Source organism: Notothenia coriiceps, unplaced genomic scaffold (assembly GCF_000735185.1).
Source record: "Notothenia coriiceps isolate Sejong01 unplaced genomic scaffold, NC01 NC01_scaffold00005029, whole genome shotgun sequence".
NCBI lineage: Eukaryota > Metazoa > Chordata > Actinopteri > Perciformes > Nototheniidae > Notothenia > Notothenia coriiceps.
The window spans coordinates 50358-72131 of NW_011337730.1; the positions used below are offsets into that span (position 1 = coordinate 50358).

Sequence of the window (21774 nt, forward strand, 5' to 3'; positions counted from 1 at the left end):
GTCTCTCATAGTTGAGGTATACCTAGGATGAAAATTACAGGCCTCTCATCTTTTTAAGTGTGAGAACTTGCACAATTGGTGGCTGACTAANGGTTGTGGACAGGTGTCTTTTATACTGATAACGAGTTCAAACAGGTGCCATTAATACAGTTAACAAGTGGAGGACAGAGGAGGCTCTTAAAGAAGAAGTTACAGGTCTGTGAGAGCCAGAAATCTTATTTGTTTGTAGGTGACCAAATACTTATTTTCCACCATAATTAGCAAATCAATTCTTTAAAAATCATTTTGACCCCACGGGGTGAGATCTTGCGTGGAGCCCCAGATCGAGGGAGACTATCAGTGGTCTTGTATGTCTTCCATTTTCTAATAATTGCTCCCACAGTTGATTTCTTCACACCAAGCTGCTTACCTATTGCAGATTCAGTCTTCCCAGCCTGGTGCAGGTCTACAATTTTTTTTCTGGTGTCCTTTGACAGGTCTTTGGTCTTGGCCATAGTGGAGTTTGGAGTGTGACTGTTTGAGGTTGTGGACAGGTGTCTTTTATACTGATAACGAGTTCAAACAGGTGCCATTAATACAGTTAACAAGTGGAGGACAGAGGAGGCTCTTAAAGAAGAAGTTACAGGTCTGTGAGAGCCAGAAATCTTATTTGTTTGTAGGTGACCAAATACTTATTTTCCACCATAATTAGCAAATCAATTCTTTAAAAATCAGACAATGTGATTTTCTGGATTTTTTTCTCTCGTTTTGTCTCTCATAGTTGAGGTATACCTAGGATGAAAATTACAGGCCTCTCTCATCTTTTTAAGTGGGAGAACTTGCACAATTGGTAGCTGACTAAATACTTTTTTGCCCCACTGTATATGGAAGAGCATTAGGGCCTCATTGCAAAAAGGAACTACTAAGAGTTTATTTGAAATCTTTGCACTAATATTAACAAATACTGTTAAGGCTTAAAAGGTTGGCCATAGTGCCTTTGAACCCACCTGTCATGGAGAAAACTGTTCTGAAAAGCTGAACTCTGACTATATTTACTAGAACTAGAGTTTGGTTTATAATTAGATATACCTGCAAATGTAGCATCCAATTAATTACCTGAACCTAAATAACTCAATTGTTTACATTGGGCTGTTTGATTCAACAGGTCTGAAATAAACCAATGAAGCACAGGACACGTTCGATCAGCCTTTACTTTCAACAGGTCCAATGATAAAGCTATTAAATAAGTGTTACTCCTAAGTATAGCTATTGGATAAGCCAGGTCTACGTGGAGCTAGTTTTATACTCTGTTGGCCTTGTTAGCCATTGAGATTGTTTAGTCATTCAAGTTGTGCAGGATATTAATGACCATTTGCTATTATTCTGTATAAGGCAGTGTTTTGATTTTTACTTTCATTAAACTAAATAATGAAAGTGGAATGCACAAGTTGAATAATGTTACAGAAACATGCACATGTCTGCATACTGTATATGATGCATAACTGTACATTTGTCTTTCTGTCAATATTTGCATGCTGGATAGATTTTGACATGTGATAGTGGCTGCGTGTTAACTCCAGCATAAACACCCTTTTGTTGCACTTTTGTATTGCAATAGGCCCTCAAACAAAAACACATCCACTAAAATGTGAAAAGGTGAGGGAGCAGCAAATAGGCAGGTATAACTAAAGTAAACATGACCTGGCTTTGGTCCTCAAACTAACACTGTTGTTGAACCTGTGTGCATCTATTAATTGGTGGGTTTAAACACGTAGATGTAGTTTATTGTCACTAGAGGTAAATGAAATGAAAGACAGAGGATGGAGTTTGGTGGCGTTGTTGGCCTTTGTCATTGTCAGACAGTCAGCTTCTTGTTGTTGTTGTCACTGTCATTCTATGTACGGTAGTTCAGGAGGTTGGTATTCCGGGGGATAAACTATCTGTTCCTCCTCTTCAAAACAAACACATAATTTGTTTAAAACCTGTTAACACAGTTGTTAAAGAAGTTTCATGTTTTAATTCAGTGTTTTCCTAAGTGAACAGGGACACATGACGGATGGGCTACAGGCTAACCGCTAACATTTTCAAATCTGTTTCTTTGACTTAATCCTTCTGAATTGAGACGTTCATGAGGTTTTTTAAAGGGATATAAATTATCCCCAGTCTCCTCCTTGCCAAATCAAATTGATAAAACCTGGTAAAAACTCTGAATAAAGCCATTTTAGGTTCAAACTATTTGATTTCCTATGCAAGCCACCGCAAAGGTTAGCTTAGCTTGTTTCTCTAATACATTTTAATCCAGATGTCCTTCTAGATGTTCCTTTATCCGATAAATGTAAATTTAAAAAGACCAAGTAAGTTCACAACCTAACAACATATAAAATATAGGTCTAGTTTTTTTCCGACATTTTGAAGAGGGAATTTTACTTATTTTACCTTTTAAATTAAGAAGCTAATATACAACAAACTGCTTTGTGTGCACAATTCACACTTTCATGCAGAATCCCACACCCCAAAAAATAAGTGTTTCTCACGATCCAATTGGGATTAGGCAAGAACTGTGGGCTGACTCAAGTTTCTCAATGGAAAATTCTTATTGTGAAAGGATCTCTAATCTTTGAGCTGATTGTCATTATTGCAGCACACTGAGCACAGGAGCCAAATGTGTTTCGACACAGATATCCGCACTGCTTTTTGGACATTTTGTGCATCAAAGTTTTACATTTCTTCTCACTTAGAATTTGTATTTCTGAATTAAATAATGAAATAAGATAGGGATTGGAGTAAATACGATTTCATTGATACCAAGGCTATTATAAATTCTGATTATCATCTCAATTGTTATTTAGTAATTCCTGATCCTTTTCTGTGTGGAATAGAAGTAACTAGTCAAGTTTTTAGTATCAACTTCACTATTTTATTACAGTATCTGTCAACATTTGAACATGTTAAAATAAATAATAAAGGATTATTTTATATATACAATAAACGGAATAGGAGGCATCAAAATTACGATTAAGAACCACATTGGTACCGTTTCCTGATTACTATCATTAAATATATTGGTTATTTTTATGATTTGTGGACTTGAGGATACAATTAAATGCATTCTGAATGTGTCAACGTTTGGTGTCATAAAGCTCTTAAATATTAGGGATGAGAAAAATAAACATACTTATGGTCAGTCAAATTTATGAAATATCCCGGGAAATCCCTTACTTACTAATCATTTGATTTTATCTACAAATCTTGTGAAATAGAGTATCTATACATGTAGGAGTGAAACTTGAGATCTCATAATATTCACTCACCATGAGTATTTTTATGTATCATTATTAAAATGTTTATGTTTATGCTAGCTTCCCTGGCAATAATAGCCGCTTATGAAATTTGGAAAAAAGCAGGAGAGAACATGGAAGGACTTTGGGAGGGCAGGCAGACACAAACACACACTGTGTGTTTGTGTCTGCCTCCCCTCCCAAAGTCAACATGTCAGCCAGCATTATGAACAGCTTTTGTAACACAGTCATCACCTTGTAGTTGAAATTACATCAAACTCTCTTTCCCAAAGTTATAGTAACAAAGATACACTGTATGCATTTTATTACTTCCTCTGCACTCACTTCTGCAGGATGGAGCGCACATGCATTTGGTTTCTGTACTGTGAGTAAAATATAGTTTAGCTGCCAAAGAAGCATGATCATGTCTGCATGCAATGTCTGCAAACATTTTCAAAACCATATTGAACTGGTGTCCATTGCACACAAGCACCCCAGCTATGAGTCCATGTGGCAGTGTAGTGGCTGCAGCCTAGTGGTTGCCGCAGACCCGCCCAGCATCTGGCAAACACTCATCCCTGCAGCAGTTGTTCCAGGCACTCCCCGATTCACAGTAACTCTTGCAAACAAGGGCTGTTTTCGACTCATAGTGTGAAGCCACTTTAAGGCCTATTTATATCATATCATTAGCACTTCATTGTGTTGATTTGGCTATAAGTGCAACATGTGTTGCTAAGGATAACACAGAACCCTTGGTTGTTATCTGAGAATGAGGAAATAAGAAATAGACCAATTACAGAGCATCAGCCTCTTTTTTTGCTGCATTGATACATCAGATCCAGTTTCCTATTGGGCGACTGGACCTTGGCACAGGCCTTCACATGTTTGGATCACTGGCTGTTCGTCGTGTGTGCAGCAGTAAAATCCAGTGCCCTTATATTACAGCAAGTTATATTCCATCAACAGCCTCAAGTGACTCATTATACCCCTCATATACCCAACAAAGAGTGAGTCACTTTTTGAATCCTTTCCATCCCTTGTTTGAGTGTTTTCAGTAGCTCACACAGGCCTGCAGGTCCGCGCTGCTCACTGAAATCTCTTTGTTGTATTTGCCTGTTTGTTCTGGAGCAAGGAAAGATGTGTTTGTGTTAATAAGGTTTTCCTGGCAACGGCATGTTGTATTAGTGTGGTGTCGGCCTATGGGTTGGCTAACATACTGCTCATGGATACAAAGGTAACATATCATTGGAACCTTCCAGATTAGCTGTTTTACCTTTTTCGGACACAGACTTGCAAAGTTTCTCTAAATATTTCTAAACTAAAGCCCAAAGACAATGGAAGGGATGTTACCCATTTTGCTTTTTACAGGAGAAAACATGTCAAGCATGTTAACACTAGTGGTCAAAATTAGGGCTGCTCAATTAATCGTATTTTAATCGCGATTACGATTATGGCTTGCAACGATTACGAAAACACCGTAATCGAAATAAAACGATTATTTTTTTATTATTACTTTTATTTTTTTAAATAACTTTTTTTTTCAGGTTTTTCAGTTGAATTATACTTAAAGTTCAGGATAATCAACTGTTAAAAACATACTGTTCAAAAAAAATGTCTCCAATAAATGAATGTTTTCAAAGTCAATGAATAATCGCATTCAATAATCGCAATTACAATTATTGAACTAAATAATCGAGATTATGATTTTTGCCATAATCGAGCAGCCCTAGTCAAAATACAGTTTCCAAAAGTCCTCCAAAGTTGAGAAAAACAACCTATTTCTTTTAACAAAGCGTTTTTAAAGTTGTATTTTTTTTTGCAGTAGGCACAAACAAGCAATGAGGTGAAATTAGTTTTTGGCGATACACTTGAAAACTGAGGTTTAAAGGTTATTTTTTCCCCAGTAATATACAATACATAATAAAGAGATGATTGTACCTGTTTAACTTCTTAACAATGACAGCTTATTATACGTAATTATAAAAATACCATCATTTATTTATCTTCGTTATTTATTTTAGTGGCATGTTTGGTATTGTAACATCCCTGAAGCACCCTTAACAATGGAATATATTGCTTTAATGTTGTGTTAGGTCATTGGGCAACGTCACATTAAATATATAATAATAAAAATGAAAATCATCATTCTCACATTGACACATATATGGTTCTCTTAAGAACAGCCACCCAACTCAGATTTGTTGAACATAACTTTATTCTTTTCTCATGATTTAATTGTTTCAATCTGGACATACATACGAGATCAGTTGTTCTATTCAAAAACAATTTGTACCCCCAGAAATTGTTGACAGATGCCATGGTTAACACTTAACTTCCTTGTTAAAATCTAATAAACTGTGCGCTGTGGAGCTTTTGTCCGTTGCAAAAAAGAGAAGGTTCAAACAAGTCGGAGCTGGTTCGTGCCTGCGCGTCGACGAGAGGCTGGGAAGATTTCACCCACCTGATTCTGTTACAGGTTAGGGTTAGGGTTATATTGGGTCTTTTAGGTAAGGATTCATACCGTAGGTTGCAATTATCCTCTCACAATGAGCTTTCACTTCTTTCAAGGTGACACCCGACCTTCAGACATGTGCTTGCAGTGATTCAACTCTTTTCCAATGCAGCCTAAAGGTTATGTTTGGGTCAAAGGTTACAGAGTGCTCTCGTTCCCTACACAAAGCTGTTAAGACCTGTCTTAAAACCTAGACCTTACTGTTTCATGTGTTTGTTTTTATTGCATTTATGTTCTCTTTTATTTGACTTTGAAATGTGGTGGTTGCTTAGCAGTGCAGGTTCATAGACAAACCTTTTGGAGAACAAATCCTGGGCATGTTATCTTTCATAAACTGTAGCACCAGGATCCTTCACACCTATGTGAATCCAAAGTTGACTATTTGTACAAAGGTGTTGAGCAAAGCACATTATACCACAATTTTTCCTTACAGTATCTGAAATCTAAGATATGTTTTTATTTTTTAAGGTGGACTTTTAGGGGCTTATACATAGCTCGAACTGATTTGCTCTATAAGTAGGATTACAACAGCTGTGAAGAGACCATGTGAAAAACTCAAGCACTGTGATTGGTCAGCTACTCTAGAGCTGCTTATTTGTTCTCCTTCAAGGTTCCTTTGATGCCAGGAAACCTTTATCACAAAGACTTTAAGCAAGTCATTAAGTTAATTTCTCGACCCATTTAGGTTTATTTTTTTATTTTTAATGTTTTTATTTATTTATTTATTTATTTTTGTCCACGACCACAACGTCATCTGCGATCGATTAACTTGTGGACAATGATCCCTCCCTCTACTCCTCCTTTACCCAGTCCCGGACTGGCCATCGGGAGGACCGGGGGCATTCCCGATGGCCTGGCCTGTTAAGTGGCCTGCCTCACACAGGGTGACTGTCATACAGATCATAAATCAAAGCCCTTGATTGGTCTCTGTGTCATTCAAACTCGGGATAACCTCAGCTCAGGTGAGGTAAAGGACTCTCTGAGTGTTTAGATAGTTAACTTAGTCTAAGTTCTTAGTGGGTCTCAAACGGTTTAGTCACCATTTATGTAAACACATATTTCCATTTGAGAGGGTAGTGATTAGTCAAATAGGCCTAAATAAATAAATAAAAAGTTAGCTAGGTGAAAAAAGGTAAGATACACTTTTAAAACTTGTTGAGAGCTAAAACTAGTCTTTGCTGTCGCCTCACAGAGGAGAAGGGGGGAGAGGAGGGAGACAGGCGAGAGGCTGGTTCAGCGAGCCACAGAACACTCACTACTATGAACCAAAATAAATAAATAAACAACTTCAGTGTTGTTTTCATATTGGAAATGGGACGTTATTGGTTATGGCCAATGATGTTTATATTATTGAAATGTATACAGTTCTGTTTCCAATATAGGTGTTCCCATAGATATAGTCTCTTTATTTGCCCCTCAAAGTGCACAAGATTGAGGCATTCATAACTTTTTTTTAATCTTACCGGGGGGCATGCCCCCGAAAGCCCTAGAGGATTTGAGTCCACACCCCACTAAAAATAAAATGGATAGGTTCTTAAATACATTTACCATTTTTTAAATAGTAACCCCATGTTCCATATGTTTTATGTGTGGGAGTAAGCATTTAACACCCCTATAGGGGTACCACTACGGGCCCTGGCCTGTACCTGTTCGCTCTGCCATCGCCGTGAAGGGTCTGCTACAAGCGACCAAACAGAAAGGTTAATGTTGTTGGCACGTCCCAAAGGCATATCCGCCGGCTACCACCACCCCCCCAAGGTGATAGTAGCATAAAAAACAGATTTTTGGGAAAATCAATGGTAAGACTGAATACAGACGCAGCCTGATATCTGTCAATGACATACTATTAAAATCGAGTTCACAATGCTGGAGGCAGGCACGGCTGGCCTGGCATCCTCATTGCTTCAGAGCTTTAATCAACACTAAGAGGCTGTCTTTCATCTAAACTTGTGTGCAGCTTGATCAGAGTTATGCGGGGTTAAAATATATCCATATGACCCATAATTTGATTCAAGCAACATGTTTTTCTGGCGTGTTGCTTCCCCTGGAGGATGTTGAGAAAGCATTTAAGGAAATTCCTAAGAAATGTAGTGAGACAGTATGAAACAATATTCGATTCATAAAGGGGTGCTTTGTCTTGTTGGGTTTTTCCGCCTTTCCTGTACTGTGTTTGTTTGGAGTTTCTCTTCCCACACTGCCTGAAATGGGCCCGATTGGACTCATTTGTTTGCTTTCTGTAAAGCATCAGTGACATCACCTAAATTTACATTTGTTTTGTTTACTTTTTTTATTCAACCCAGACCAAAAGCATGTGACATAAATCTAATTTTACAATGCGACCTGGCCAAGAAGGCCAGCAAACGTTACAGCAATTATTACACAATAACAGCAGACATATAAAATAGCAGCAGAACAACAACTAATAAAAAAAAAGATGAAAAGGCAGTCACTACATTGTGCACATAGGACAGTAAGAAAGTGGCACTAAACTTATTACTGCAAGAGCAGCTGGTGGTAAGGACCTCAGACAACTTCAATTTAAAACAGGCTATAGGGATAAGTGCCATCAGTGACATACATGTACACACATTGTACGTGATGGGCTAACGAGACGGGACATCTCTAAGCGGTTGACCAATTACAACAGAGCTGGCCAGCTAACCAATCAGAGCAGACTGGGCTCTGGTTTCAGACCGAGGGTGAAAAGAGGTGCTGCAGAACAGGTAGTATGAGACAAATAAAGAGCTTTTTAAACATTAAAGCATGGAGACATGTCACAGTAGAGGAACACAACACAAACATCAACCTGAAGATGAGCATAATGTCCTCTTTAAATAATATTAAAACACTTCTACACTATGTAATTACACTGAATGTCATTCAGTAGTAATATTAGTGGGTTGCGGTTTTAGCTCAGTTTGTCTGTTTATCAGCTAGAATATGGAAAAGCTACTGGCAGAATACTTTGATGATAGTGTGAAGCAACTGAAAGTACATGTTTGGCGCTGATCTGAAACACAGGCCAGAAAAACAAGTTGTGTTTCGCTCTCGTTAACTTTGCAGTTTGGATTCAAGTGGGGTGAGGGAGTCAGAAGTGTTGTTCAATCACTCTGAACAATAACTTGCAAAAATTCTTCACGCACACAAACACATCATGCATAAAAAAACCCTCATCCTCTGTGTCATTTAATTCTTGTTTCACTGAAGGTCTTTGTATCTGTCGATAACAAAAATGTCATTTAAAAAAAAGAACAATGATGAGATCAAAGTGAACCCATGAACAAGATGGTGATATAACTGTTCATATCTCTATTAGATTATGTCAATATCATCATGAGGTTTCAATAGCTCCAGCAAAGTACACATTCAGCCTGTTTTAACAAGAGTAAAGTTACTGAGGGTCACACCAGGGGAGGCGTGGCTCAGTCATCCCGCAGCTTAGCCTGCACACGAATGTAAACACTTTACAATCAGAAGGCACAAGCCCTAGATCTACCGCTCTAATTAATCATTTAACTGCTATTGGTAATTGCTATTATTAACTGTTTTCCGTATTTTTTTTCTCAGTCGGTAAACCAGTCAGACCTCTCGTCTTGCCACATTTGAACAAAGACAAAGGCTTCAGAACAGTCATTCATGTCAACTGTATTTGTATCTGAAAAACTGATCTAGCTCTGCCCCCTTGTGGGGAAACACTGCACTGCAGAGACTCGTCCTGGTTATTGTGGCTGTGGAAAAAAGGGAGCTACTGCCGCAGGTGGCAACATTATGGTGTCTTATTTCAGGACACACGCCGCGGGAGCATCATAAGCTGCTCCACACACACACTCAGACAAAAATCTACAACCCCAGTCGACGGTCAATAAAATAAAGAATCTAAATAAAGAAACGGTAATAGACATGATACATGGTTTAAAGCAAATCATTCTTAAATAGATAGGGACATATTGTATTTACAGATAACTCATTCCAATCTGAATTTAAAAGCTTTTTTTTACTTCTTCGGATACAATAAGGATTGTTAAGGTTCATTGATATACAAATAACAGGGTTTTAGTGGGTCCTTAAAAGTCTTATTCTACTGTCATGAAACTAAGGTCTAAAACTTAAGTCTTAAGATGTATTCTCTACTTTTGTGTTAACTGCAAGTAATCAAGGAAGTCTTCGGTTATTTCACATTTCTTTATTTACATTAATTTCTATTAAATATTAGTTTGTATTTGCTTAAACATTAAATAATGCATGTGCTTGTACTCTATACTCTAATAAGACTTATTTAATACGAACACGTATACAACTTTATTATGTGGTCTAAAAAGTTCTTTACCCCTAAATAAATTGACCTCTTATATCTATAAGTAGCCACTTAAGTGTGTCCAAGTGTGTGGTATACACTGGTTTTATATTGCAGGGGTGGATATCAGTTTTACAAGCATTCTGGTTGAAATGTAAATGTGAAACAATGTCTGGATCGGTTCAGAATATACTGCTTTAATGTTATCTTGTCAAACAATATTCTGCAGTACACTCAAGCCTTGGATTATTGTCCTCACCTAAGTAATATTTGGATATGTTGTTCTTATTGGACAATTTCACACCTGGAGGCAGCCATGTTTGTGAACCCAGGATCGTGTCAAATGACAGTACTATCCCGTAGACACAATACAGGACAGCAGCTGTGGCTCCTCTCCTGTTGAAATGAGGTGGAACGCTGTCTGTCATTCTCCTATCTTGCTGCTCTCTAGCTCCAGACTGGGTGTGATTGTTCTGTAAATACTTGAGCTGCAGAAAAGCCACTCCTCCCTGAAATAGATGCATCTCTTCATGCCTCGCACGTGTCCTACAATCCTCCGCTGCACTCTAATTACTTAGAGTTGATGTTTTTCCGCTGAGGAGTGAATGTTGCCTTTCAAGTGTCATATTGTCTGTCTCCAACCCTGTTTTCCAACCCAGTGCTAAGTGGAAAGTGTCACCGCAGTTAAAAACACTAAGAGGTGCCAGTGAAGCTGACAGGGGACGTCCCATAATCATATGTTACTTGTTGGACTAGACATTATGTTACATTTAATTTTAAAAAGTACCGGTACTACTAACCATTATTTTAATTTCCATCATCTTTTTATTCTTTAATTATAATATTTAGTTGTCATCAGCTTTTCTTTTTTTTGTAACATACTGTGTATTATATTAGTCCCTGTGTATTTTTTTTAATAAACAATTGATTTCATCTTTTTATATATTCTATTATCCCTACTTTCAATACCTCTTTATTTTCAGTACATTTTATTGAGTTAATTATAGAATATTACATATCTTATATTATCTTTGCTATTAACATCTCTTTATTTTTTATTATCAATAGATTTTATTTTGTTATTTATAGAAGATAAGTTATTATATATTATCCCTCAGTTAACATGTATTTATTTCATCCTATTATTAATATATGTAATCTTCTGATATATTCTATTATCCCTACGTTATTTATTTTTATTTTCAGAAGATTTTATTTTGTTAATTATAGACAAATTATAATGATTGTCCCAACATTTTTTTTATTTGTATAATGCAGGGTTCGGCAACCCCTGGCACGCGTATAAGGAATAAATGTGCAAAATATTTAAATTGTATTTTCGGATCCTGAACGACACCGCCGCCAGAGCGCGTCTCCCCGTTACCTGCAGAAGGAAGCCATGCACGCAACGCAGCCCCGCTCTCTTTAACTCCAGGTGACTTTCTGCCGCTTTCCTCTCATGGTGTAGTGCTGGTCGTTTCACCACGGAGGAAAGCACTTCACTAATTGCAGTACCCAAAATGAGCTGTACAAATGCCGCAGTTTTTGCGTGGCTGTGTATTTAGTTGAAAGCCCAGTGGCGATCTGCTCATCTCTCATCGAAATAATATGCTACAAAGGGGCGGACTGGCCATCTGTGTGTTGAACTTTCCTGTCGGCTCCCAGACCATAGTCGAGGAGGGCAGAAGCAACAAGCTTCAGGTTCAATAACCCACTTTAGCTTAAATGACTGGAGAGAGGCGAGCCCTTCTTGGGAGGCCGTTGCATTTATTTAGCTGTTCTTCTGTTTCACAAAATACATCACAGACGGACCTCTGTTTTTCTGCTTCCTCGTTTCACTTCCAGAAACATACACACTTTCCCTCACTGTCGCTCTACCATCCACAAACACACATGCACAAGCCACACCCCTCTCTCGCTCTCTCTTAAAAGGGACAGCGATCTCATCTCACTCTGCATGACCCTAATATCATAACATGTGTGCTCCGGAGAATCACAGAACGGACGATCGTCCTTATTATTATGCCGTTTAAACCAATTATTCAAATGTGTTTGTTAAATTGGGCATCATGTAAGTTGCGCTGACAGGTCCACACACTGCTAACTGCTATGCCACTTTTGCTGTAACAATGTAAATGTCCCCGCTGTGGGACTAATGAAGGATTTCTGATCTGATTCTGACTATTAGATATCTCGTTGTATTCCTACTTTCAATATTGTTCTATTTTGTTTTTAACAGTATATTTCTTTTGTTACTTATAGAATATTATATTTTATATTATTCCTACCATAAACATCTCTTTATGTAATTATCAGTCATTAACAATGTTGTGTTTGTCTATCACTTGTTTTTTTTCAATTGTATCTAGCATATTGAAGTCACATTGAAATTGTAACAATAACAGTTTGTCCTTGAGAAATCAGTTACCATACAAAATGTCAGGACAGGGACTTTGATGAAGTGACTGTAAAAACAAAGCACTCTTCATGAGAGCAGAAACAAAGACCAATGGCATAACATCCCCCCCCCTCTCTGTTTCCTGCCTCTCTCCACCAGGAGCTTCGACCAGATGAGTGTTTGCACAGAGTCGGACTGGGACCCCGAGTCCTCCTCCATGATCAGCTTTGACATGAACCAGCCACACCACCCTTCCTCACCCTCCAAATTCTCCAAGGTTGGTTTTATTCACACATTTATAATCAGTGTTGGAGTAAAAAAACGAAACTGTTTTGGATCAGTTTGTGTGTGTGTGTGTGTGTGTGTGTGTGTGCATATTTAAAAAAGTGCTGTGTCTGCAGTCTTATAATAGTTGTCACAGCAGCTGTGAAATGCTTAAAAACAATCTTGAGAAAAGCATTGATTTCATGACTTCAATCTCATATTTCTATTTTTCTTTTTTCTTCTTGCAATAATCTAACAGATATAATAGTTCACTTTTGTAAGGCAAATAAATAAGGAATGTAAAATTAGAAATAAATAGTAATGTTTAGTATGTTTTCACTTTATTATACTTAATAGTACTCAAGTACTTTTAGAGAACATTTTGAGGTACTTGTTGTTTATGTTTTTTATTTTTGCTTTTGCTACTTAAACTTCTGCTCCACTAAATCTCAAATGGAAATATTGTACTCTTTACTACATTATGTTAACAGCATTTCTTTCAGTTACTAGTTAAATGCATAATATTCTTTATGCAAAACATGTGATGATCATTTAAAGAGGCCCTCTTTAAACGCCCTATGCTTTTAGGGTTTTCCCTTTATTTGCTCCTGTAGTGTGTTATATAGGTTTTTTGTGCATGTAAATGACCTGTAAAGGCTAAAATCCCAAAGTTCCCCCTGACTGAAAGGCCTCCATTGGACTCCTTTGTTTACTTACCTGACACAGGGGCTGTTTCTCAATCGCAAGTAAAACTGCTGCAGAGTAACTATGTCAAGTATACTATGTCATTGAGTGGCGCTAACGGACTGTTTAAATGCATGTTAAATGCCCAGCATTCTGCACCACTCTATGACATAGTATACTTGAAATAGTTGCTCTGAAGCATGTGTACTCGCGATTGAGAAACGGTCAGGGTGTTTCTCAATCTCAAGTACGCTTGCTTGGTAGCACACGTCTTGCTTCAGAAGCGAGGCAAGAATACTTCCTGGCATTCGGAAAACGAAGAGTGGAACAGGCGAGCAAGTGTGCAGGTGTGCGTCATATGAGAGGCCCCGCCTTACATTTTCCGCCACAGATTTGGGGAAATTGGTCCGTGCGCAAAGCATTGTGGGGATTTTAAGACCGGAGTCTACACATGTGCAGCCTGGACATTTCTCCAAACGAAGTACGCCGGGCTCGGTAGAATTCCAAGTATGCTGGACATTGAAACAGTACTTCGGCGGCACTCAATGACGTAGTATGCTTGAAATAGTGGCTCTGGAGCAGCTTTACTCGCGATTGAGAAACACCCATAGTGACATCACTATGTAATACTCACGCTTATTTTGGCTAACGGTCTTACACATTGAACTTGATAGGCTAAGGGGCGGGACATCTCTAAGTTGTTGACCAATCACAACAGAGCCGGACAGCTAACCAATCAGAGCAGACTGGGCTCTGGTTTCAGACAGAGGGTGAAAAGAGGAAAATGAAGAGCTTTGTGAACATTAAAGCATGTAATCGTGTCCCAGTAGAGACACTTAATACAAATATGAAGCTGGAAATAAGCACAACAGGGCCCCTTTAAAATATCATTCACTGTTTTGCAATAAAGTTTGGGTCGCATTAATTAACTACTAGAGAAATTAATTAATTCAAATGAATGCATCTGCAATAATAATTCAATAATATATAAAATAATGCGTCTTAGAGGGGCAATTTCTTCATTATTATTTTCTTCATATTTTATTTTACAGTACATTTGATATTTTAAGTACTTTTGTCTATTTATATTTAGGTTAAAGTAAGATGATGTCCTTGCAGCACAGCCATCTCAGCTAACCGCTCACTAGCTGATATCAGCTACTGTTAGCAACATACCTGAAAATACAATTTCTCCTTAAAATATGATGGAGTTTCAACAAAATCAACGTAGTCCCGTAAAGTATTAGGCACTTCTTCAACTTAACTACATTTACGTATTGCAAAAAAAAGAGATTTTGGCCAACCAGTGGGACTGAAGAAATAATTCTCATTACTTCGAGTCAACGTAGCATTAAAAGGATTTTGATGCTGGTATTTTAAGGTAAAAATAATTACATATTCCTGCATTAAGAACTTAAACTATGTCTTCTGTAGTATTACTTAGTGAAAGTATTATAGCTTTTTGTAGCTGTTTTGACTTTTCCAAGGTTTCTTGTTTAAGTGAACATACTTAGCTTCCCATTCCAGATCATTCTCCAAATTCTGACTTTCACACTGCTTCCTCTCACGTCTGCGTCCAGGGAACAAAGCTTAATGCTAAGTGACAGACAGCATGTCATATCTGATTAAGTAAACATTTAGTGACAGTGAAAGTGTGCCTCCACTTTAAGATAAGATGACAATAGTCCTTTGTGATCTTATTGTCTGTGTGCTATTATCATCAAACCCGTCAAACCTGCTCCTGGATATATTTGTGTCGGTGGGAGTCGTTAGGGAAGTGGTGAATGTTCCCAGGTTTAATATGACAGCCATCCCGCCTTGTTTACACTTTGGCATGGAGTCTGAAAGATCCAATACCCTGCTGTACTTAGGATCACACTATTGTTCCTGTGTGTGCCTTTATTATTGATTATTATCGGCTGCTGAGATCAGAGCATGAAGCAGAGCGTTGGCTGGCAGATAAGGAAGTAGAGCATAATGCACACAGATATGGTTCTATATCTCCACCTACCTGACATTTGTCATTGCTGTGAGTAAATACAAGAGGAATGCTTAGCGCAGAGCTAATAGTAGAAGCTTTGCTTAGAGGGACGGCAGGTAGCCATACAACGCTTAAACATACACTGAACACAGGATACTTTACGTACGCTGTTTTTAGTGTTTATACTGCTTCGGCGCGTGGATTTGTGAATGAGTTCAAGCGACTCGGAGGTACTGTATCATTCTTCACTTTTTATTAAAGCAAAACTAAAATCCTTGATCCGAGAGAGGCTATTCAGTTTTTGTGTTTTATTCTAGAAAAGAGCTGGAAAACTTGGCCACAGGCCACAGGCTGTCTTTACGTTCTGTTTGCTCAGGGAATTACTGTTTGACAACACTGGAGAAGAGGACAAAACCAGTTTTTATCATAAAACCTCCCAAAAACACAGCAGATACCACATGTCTACTTGATTTACACCGCTTTTAGAAAGAGGAAGGGTGGGGTTTTCTCCACACCCTTTCAATATCACTGGATTGTAAATTCCTTTTTTTTCCCTGTTTGCCATGTGAGACATCTTTCACAATATCTTTGTTATACTCTAGTCATGATGCTAATGACCATGCCCTGGAGTCACTTTGTTCAGCGCTGGGACTTTTAACCGTTGACACGCACAACTCCCTGCAGCCAGTACTGCTTGTGTGTTCATCAGAGAGGACTATTCTATTTTCTATGGAATCTGCTACAGAAGTGGGATACTGGCTTTTGTATTTAATGGATCATAATCTTAAGTATTAACTTTCTTTGAGAACTCGAAAATAATTCCACACTTTAGCCTCCAGAAAGTCAAAATGGTATGTAACTGTTGCTTTTTCACACTGTGGTTCATTCTTGTCCTGACGTGTGCTCTTTATGCAGGAACTGTAGTTTGCCAGGTTGCGCAAGTTGTGTTTCACGCCGGCAGAGCATTTTTCACTTTGTATTCGGTCTTCTTTACTGTGACAGAAATCCTGTTAAAAAGCGCCAAAGCAGCCTAAAAATATGAATTAAAACTTCTACACAAGTCACTGCTGCTAGCTCACTCTGCTCCCATATTTTACATTAAATAATCATGTTGTTCTGATTGATTATGAGGCGTAAGACGTTGGTCGTAAGCCTGTGTGGTTTAATTTCAATCTCGTACTGTTTATGTACAGCTAGCTTTGATAACTGAAGTGAACCTTGAACGGAGCATCAAATAAGTTTTACATCTGTCTAGTGAGTCATTAGCAAACAAACTCCAGCCAGGCTGCGGGTGTGTGCCCAGGCTGAGTTCCGCGGTGTCTCGCTGTCTCGCTGACGGCCACTGGGCTCACGGAGAGGGGGGGGGGCAGGAGCTCCAACAAGCCGTTTAGGACAGAGAGTGAATACACATAATATACAGAGATGCTGTATGAGAAACCAATGTGAGTTTGAAAAATTGCACAATATAAATCTATTTTAGTATCCCATGACATGGGACCTTTAAACTTTAACCTGAAAAGACAATATGTTTGACAAATTGAAGGTGAACTTTTATGAAAACACAAATGCTAATAAAAGAATAACAAATAGTCAAACATTTGTCTAGTTTTGTTAAAAGAAGAATTGGTCATTTTAACATACAATACAACATATTTTCTTAAGACATAATAATTGTACTACATAAGATCAGGCCCAGTGTTTTTCATAATGAAGCCACCATTTCTTTAACCAAAATTAAATTCCAAAGCTTATAACTGGAAGTAAATATGTATATTTTCAGAACAACACTGATGTTGGCGTTATATCAAGTAAAACTAATTGTAAGTTCCTATGATTCAAATTATGTAGTCATCTTTTCCTACAATTTCTTAAGCAAAAACAAAATGAGACATGGTTCTGCCACACAGATGCATGCAATTGTTATGTAATTAAAAATATATTAGTTATATTATACTAGATATTTATCCGTCTGTGTGATCAAAAAGTGCATCTGTATTTTTCCATGCATATTCTTTTCAGAAACTGAATGCAGTAGTTTTATACTCTTATACTCTATATTGTGCTTTAAATTAGACTTTTAACATTAATTAAGTTACAGTTTTTAAGGTGTGGTAATCTATGAAGTAAATACTGCAGTTCCTCAAGGAAAATATTTGGCAAATGATGTCTATTTTGTCAAGCTGTGGTATCCGTTGAAGAGCATATCTTTTTAGTTTTCGTTCCCTATTTTATTTTCTTCATTTCTATCAATAGCAATGCTAGAAATGAAAGATTTTGCCAGCTGCTCTCTCCAACTCATTGTTTATCTTTATGTCTGTCCTCCTTCAGGGTTCGGAGGAGAAGAGGGGAATGATGGATCGCCTCTCCCACTTCTTCAACAAGAGAAAGAGGAGCACTAGGCATCGCTCAGACGCCTCCAGCGATGGAACCACCCCAACATCCCCCCTGTCTCCATGTTCACCCCTGCCCCCAGAGGAAGATGGGCTGAAGACGCCAACTCCATCTCGAAAAGACATTGAGGGAGCAGAGTATGGCGACACACTCAGCCACAGTTCGAGTCCCAGCGGCACCAGCATCATCTCTCTGTTGACAGGGGATGCAGACCTCCCGTTTGCAGACAGTAACAGCAGTGGCAGTGGCAGTGTGAGGGAGGTTCATATGTGCAGGGTCAGCACAGCCAGCAGGGAGAGGAAGTCTGGGAATGTGACTCCAACCACTCTGGATCTCGCTACCACAACTCAACCAAGTGCTGAGTCAGACTTAGGCTTAGCAGAGTCGGTGGTGGAGGAAGTAAGCAGGAGGCTGAGCAGTTTGGATGGAAATACTGTGAAAAATACAGAGAATAAGAGCTCCACATTTAAAATCTCCCTTTACAATGTAGCTGAGAACCCAAAGTCACCAAACTTAACCTCTATAAGCTTGGGAACAAATAAAACATCAGTGAAAATTGGAGAGAAGGGGCACAGCACCGCCTTGAGAGGGTTAACTTTAGGCTCTCGTTCGTCTACCTCGCGCCCCGCCACGACCCAAAAGGAGGGCGGAGACTCTCCGTTCTTAGCGAGGGAAGACAAGAGGAGGGGTCAGGTATTCTCTTGGGACACTAAAGCCTCAGATTGGAGCCCATCACCTGAAAAAGAGAAAGTGCCTGAAGGGGGTTCTCCTGTCTTCTACAAAGCATTATGGGTGGAAACACACCTGGGACCAGAGGAGGACGTGGGGAGGGAGGGGGAGAAAGAGAAGGATATAATGAAACAAGAGGAGGAAGGCTTCAGAGCTGATTCTCCTCCCGTGCTGGCTATACCTGTCACAGTCATTCCTGAGGACGACTCTCTCCCCCAGAGCGTGGCAGACTGCCCCTCCAGCCCCTCTGAGACTCTGCCGTCCGGTGGAAGCCTGCCAGAATCAGACCTCTCCTTGGCACCGACTACAGGGGAGTTTCAAACAACAGTACCACAGCCGGAGGAGCCTGGCACTGGCACAGGCTCAAAGCAAAGTTCACTTCAGGACAAACGAAGGGTGAGAGAACACCGCGTTTCGCGCAAGTCTGTGAATCTGCCTTCCAAGCACAAAGTGTTTGCCCACAAGGTGCGTGTCAGCCCCGAGACAAGTTTGGATGGGGACGAAGCAGCGGAAGAGGAGCTCAGCAGAGATTCAACTACAAAGACTTCAGACGCAACACAAGTGAAACTGTGAGTTTGTTATAATTTTTCTGCGGTTACTGTTTAATAGTCCCTTTGATCCTGGGGCAAGGCTTGGGAGCTTTAGAGAGCTAAGCATGCGTGCAACCTGAGATCTGAGTTCCCAAGCTCTATTGTACCAGAGGAAAACAATACAAACCTGCACTGAAATATTCATGTACAGTACATCCAATCATAGAAAAACTCTGCTATAGATTACCTTACAAATGTAATGCATGTGTTGCTTTCTTAGATATACGTGTCAGGCTTATGCTTCATTTAAATGAAGGTCACCTTTGCTGTGTTTACCTATGATGTGTGTTTTCACTGTAAGTTAGTCATTAGGAAACTGGACGAGCAACTGGCGACGACAGCGTGAACACTTTTGTTTGACTTTAGGGTTACATGGTTACACTGAGGCACATATATAGAAAAGGCATTGCATACGTAAGGATACGGCTCTAAAAAGAAAAGGGATGAATAGTGGTGTGACAACACCCTGTACATTTGTGAGTTACCGAGCACTGCAGGCTACAAATGGTCCTGCCTGACACATACCTGAAGACTGATTTATTGTCTTACAACATAGCTTACGTTTTTATGAACATAAGGGGTTACTTCAAAAAATTAACCTGTAAATAAATGTAATAAGTAACTAAATCTAAGTATCACAATATGAAAGTAATTTAACCTGATAACTTTCTGTAATTTTTGGTTGACCTCAATATCAAATGCAATGCGAATAAATACAAGAAGAAATAAATGTCAATAGGATGTTTTTTACTTAAGTATTTTATGTAAGACAACCAAAAAAAGTTACTTTAGAAAATAAGAAACTCAGATATTAAGTATCAAATAAGGTGTCCGTGTACTGCATTTAAAAAAAAAAAAATGAAAGTGGCATAATAATGTACCAGTAATTCAATTACATATTTTTTTAATGTAGCTGTGAGGGAATACAGTTAACATTATTATTTTTGCCAGAGTGACACTAATGCAACTACCCCTTAAGTTATTTTACTTGCATGCAGATTGTTTAACTTTTCCCAGCAGAGTAAAAGGAATGTACTTTTCATTGTACCTTTTGAATGACTCATTCAGTGAGTGGTTGTTAATGTTACTCTAAAATATCTATGCTTGTGTCTCTCTCACTCTCTTTCCTTTCAGACTGCCAAGCCTCCAGGACAACAACAATGTGGAACTTAAGGATGCAAACCTTGAGCCATTTCCAATAACAGACGTCACAACACACTCTGAAACAAACACTCCTGAACCCTTAGTTATAGAAAAAACAGAGTCTGAGGCCTCAGATTTTGATGATATCTCTGCAAACTCAGACATGTTCAGAGAAAAGTCACAAGCACCTGGGTCTGGGTTAAAAGGCCAAGGAACTGCTCAGGCTCAGCCCTCTAAACGAGGGGTTAAAGCAGCAGCAGAAAGTCGGCATACCACAGCAAGTGGAGCAAAGGCCCCGTCATCAACAGCTGGCAGCAAGGACAAACTTGTGACAACAAAGGCTAAAGCCTGCACAGAGAGCACAGAAGTGGGAACTTCCAGTGATATTCCAGCACAGAGGGAACCTAGCAATGATAAAACAGCTTCTATGTTACCAACATTAAAAGACCAAATCACCAGTGGTCCCTTAAGTCCAACTGCTACAAAGTCTAAAATCCCCAAAAGGTTAGGATCGGATGCTGATGTGAAATCACCAGTGACACCGGATAAAATGCCGGTGGCTGATGCTTCCGGGTCAGTGTTCACTGAGGCCTTGAAATCTCCGGTGAGTCCAACCAGAGCTGTCAGGAAAAAAAGTTTTGAAGAAGCCAAGGGAGGCCGAGCTCTGTCAGGGAACATTTCTCCAACAAAAACAACAAACAAGACAGGAACAAAGCTTATTAAAGAAAATCCAAATGAGGTCAGTGACTCTATAAAGCTGGTAAATGGCCTGGAGAATGACCACGAGGAGAGTATTGTTAAAGCAGGACACCAAACGGACAGGGAGAGTAATGCCTCCTCGGCATTAAAGAGCCGATTACCCATTTCATCTCCTACAAGAAAGAAGAATGTTGATACAAGTGGCACCAACTTCAAAAGAATGACACATGATCAGACCGATTCAGACATATCCAAGACAGAACAGAAGCCAAAGCAGCAAGAAGTAATTCCTGATGAGAGGCCTGGTAGTGCATCACCACCTCCACTGCCTGAAAGTCCCAAGAAAGGTAAATACAAACAAAACATGTGTATACTGTCATTATTTCAGAATCATTGGACCGTAGTTGACAGCAAAGGTGTGGACTTGTGTTACATGACTTAAACTCGAGTCAGACACCAATAAAAAAAAATATGAATTTAGAATCGACTTGAAAAAGAAAAGAAAATTGAAACTCAACTTGGAGTTAAATTACAATGGCTTGATTTGACTTAATAATTAGCAATTAATTCCCACAAAGTTGGCTTTTCATTTCCAGAATCCACCTTGTGAACTATTCATATCTTAGACTGCACTGTAACTTTTATCCATGTATTTTTTTGTTTTAATGTTTATTTTATTAACTTTTCTTTTTAATGACTGATTTTAAATGCTATTTTCTTAATGTCTTTCATTTTTTGTAAAGTACTTTGAATTGCCTTGTGTTGAAAAGTGCTATATAAATAAACCTGCCTTGCCTTGCCTTGTTTTAAACACAGCATCCAATCAAGTTGC

At 38.8% G+C, this 21774-nt stretch overlaps 1 protein-coding gene across 2 annotated transcripts in view; it reads left to right on the forward strand.

Annotated features, from left to right (window-relative positions):
* crybg1a (crystallin beta-gamma domain containing 1a) overlaps positions 1-21774 on the forward strand; it is a 53449-nt gene that overhangs the window by 13272 nt on the left and 18403 nt on the right. The window contains exons 2-4 of one of the 2 annotated variants that reach the window (XM_010768046.1): positions 12621-12738; positions 17719-19079; positions 20235-21289. In XM_010768046.1, the coding sequence (XP_010766348.1) occupies positions 12621-12738; positions 17719-19079; positions 20235-21289 (2534 nt within the window). Of the gene's footprint in view, positions 1-12620; positions 12739-16130; positions 16242-17718; positions 19080-20234; positions 21290-21774 lie in introns of those variants that run through there. The other variant, XM_010768047.1, reaches the window with a different exon arrangement.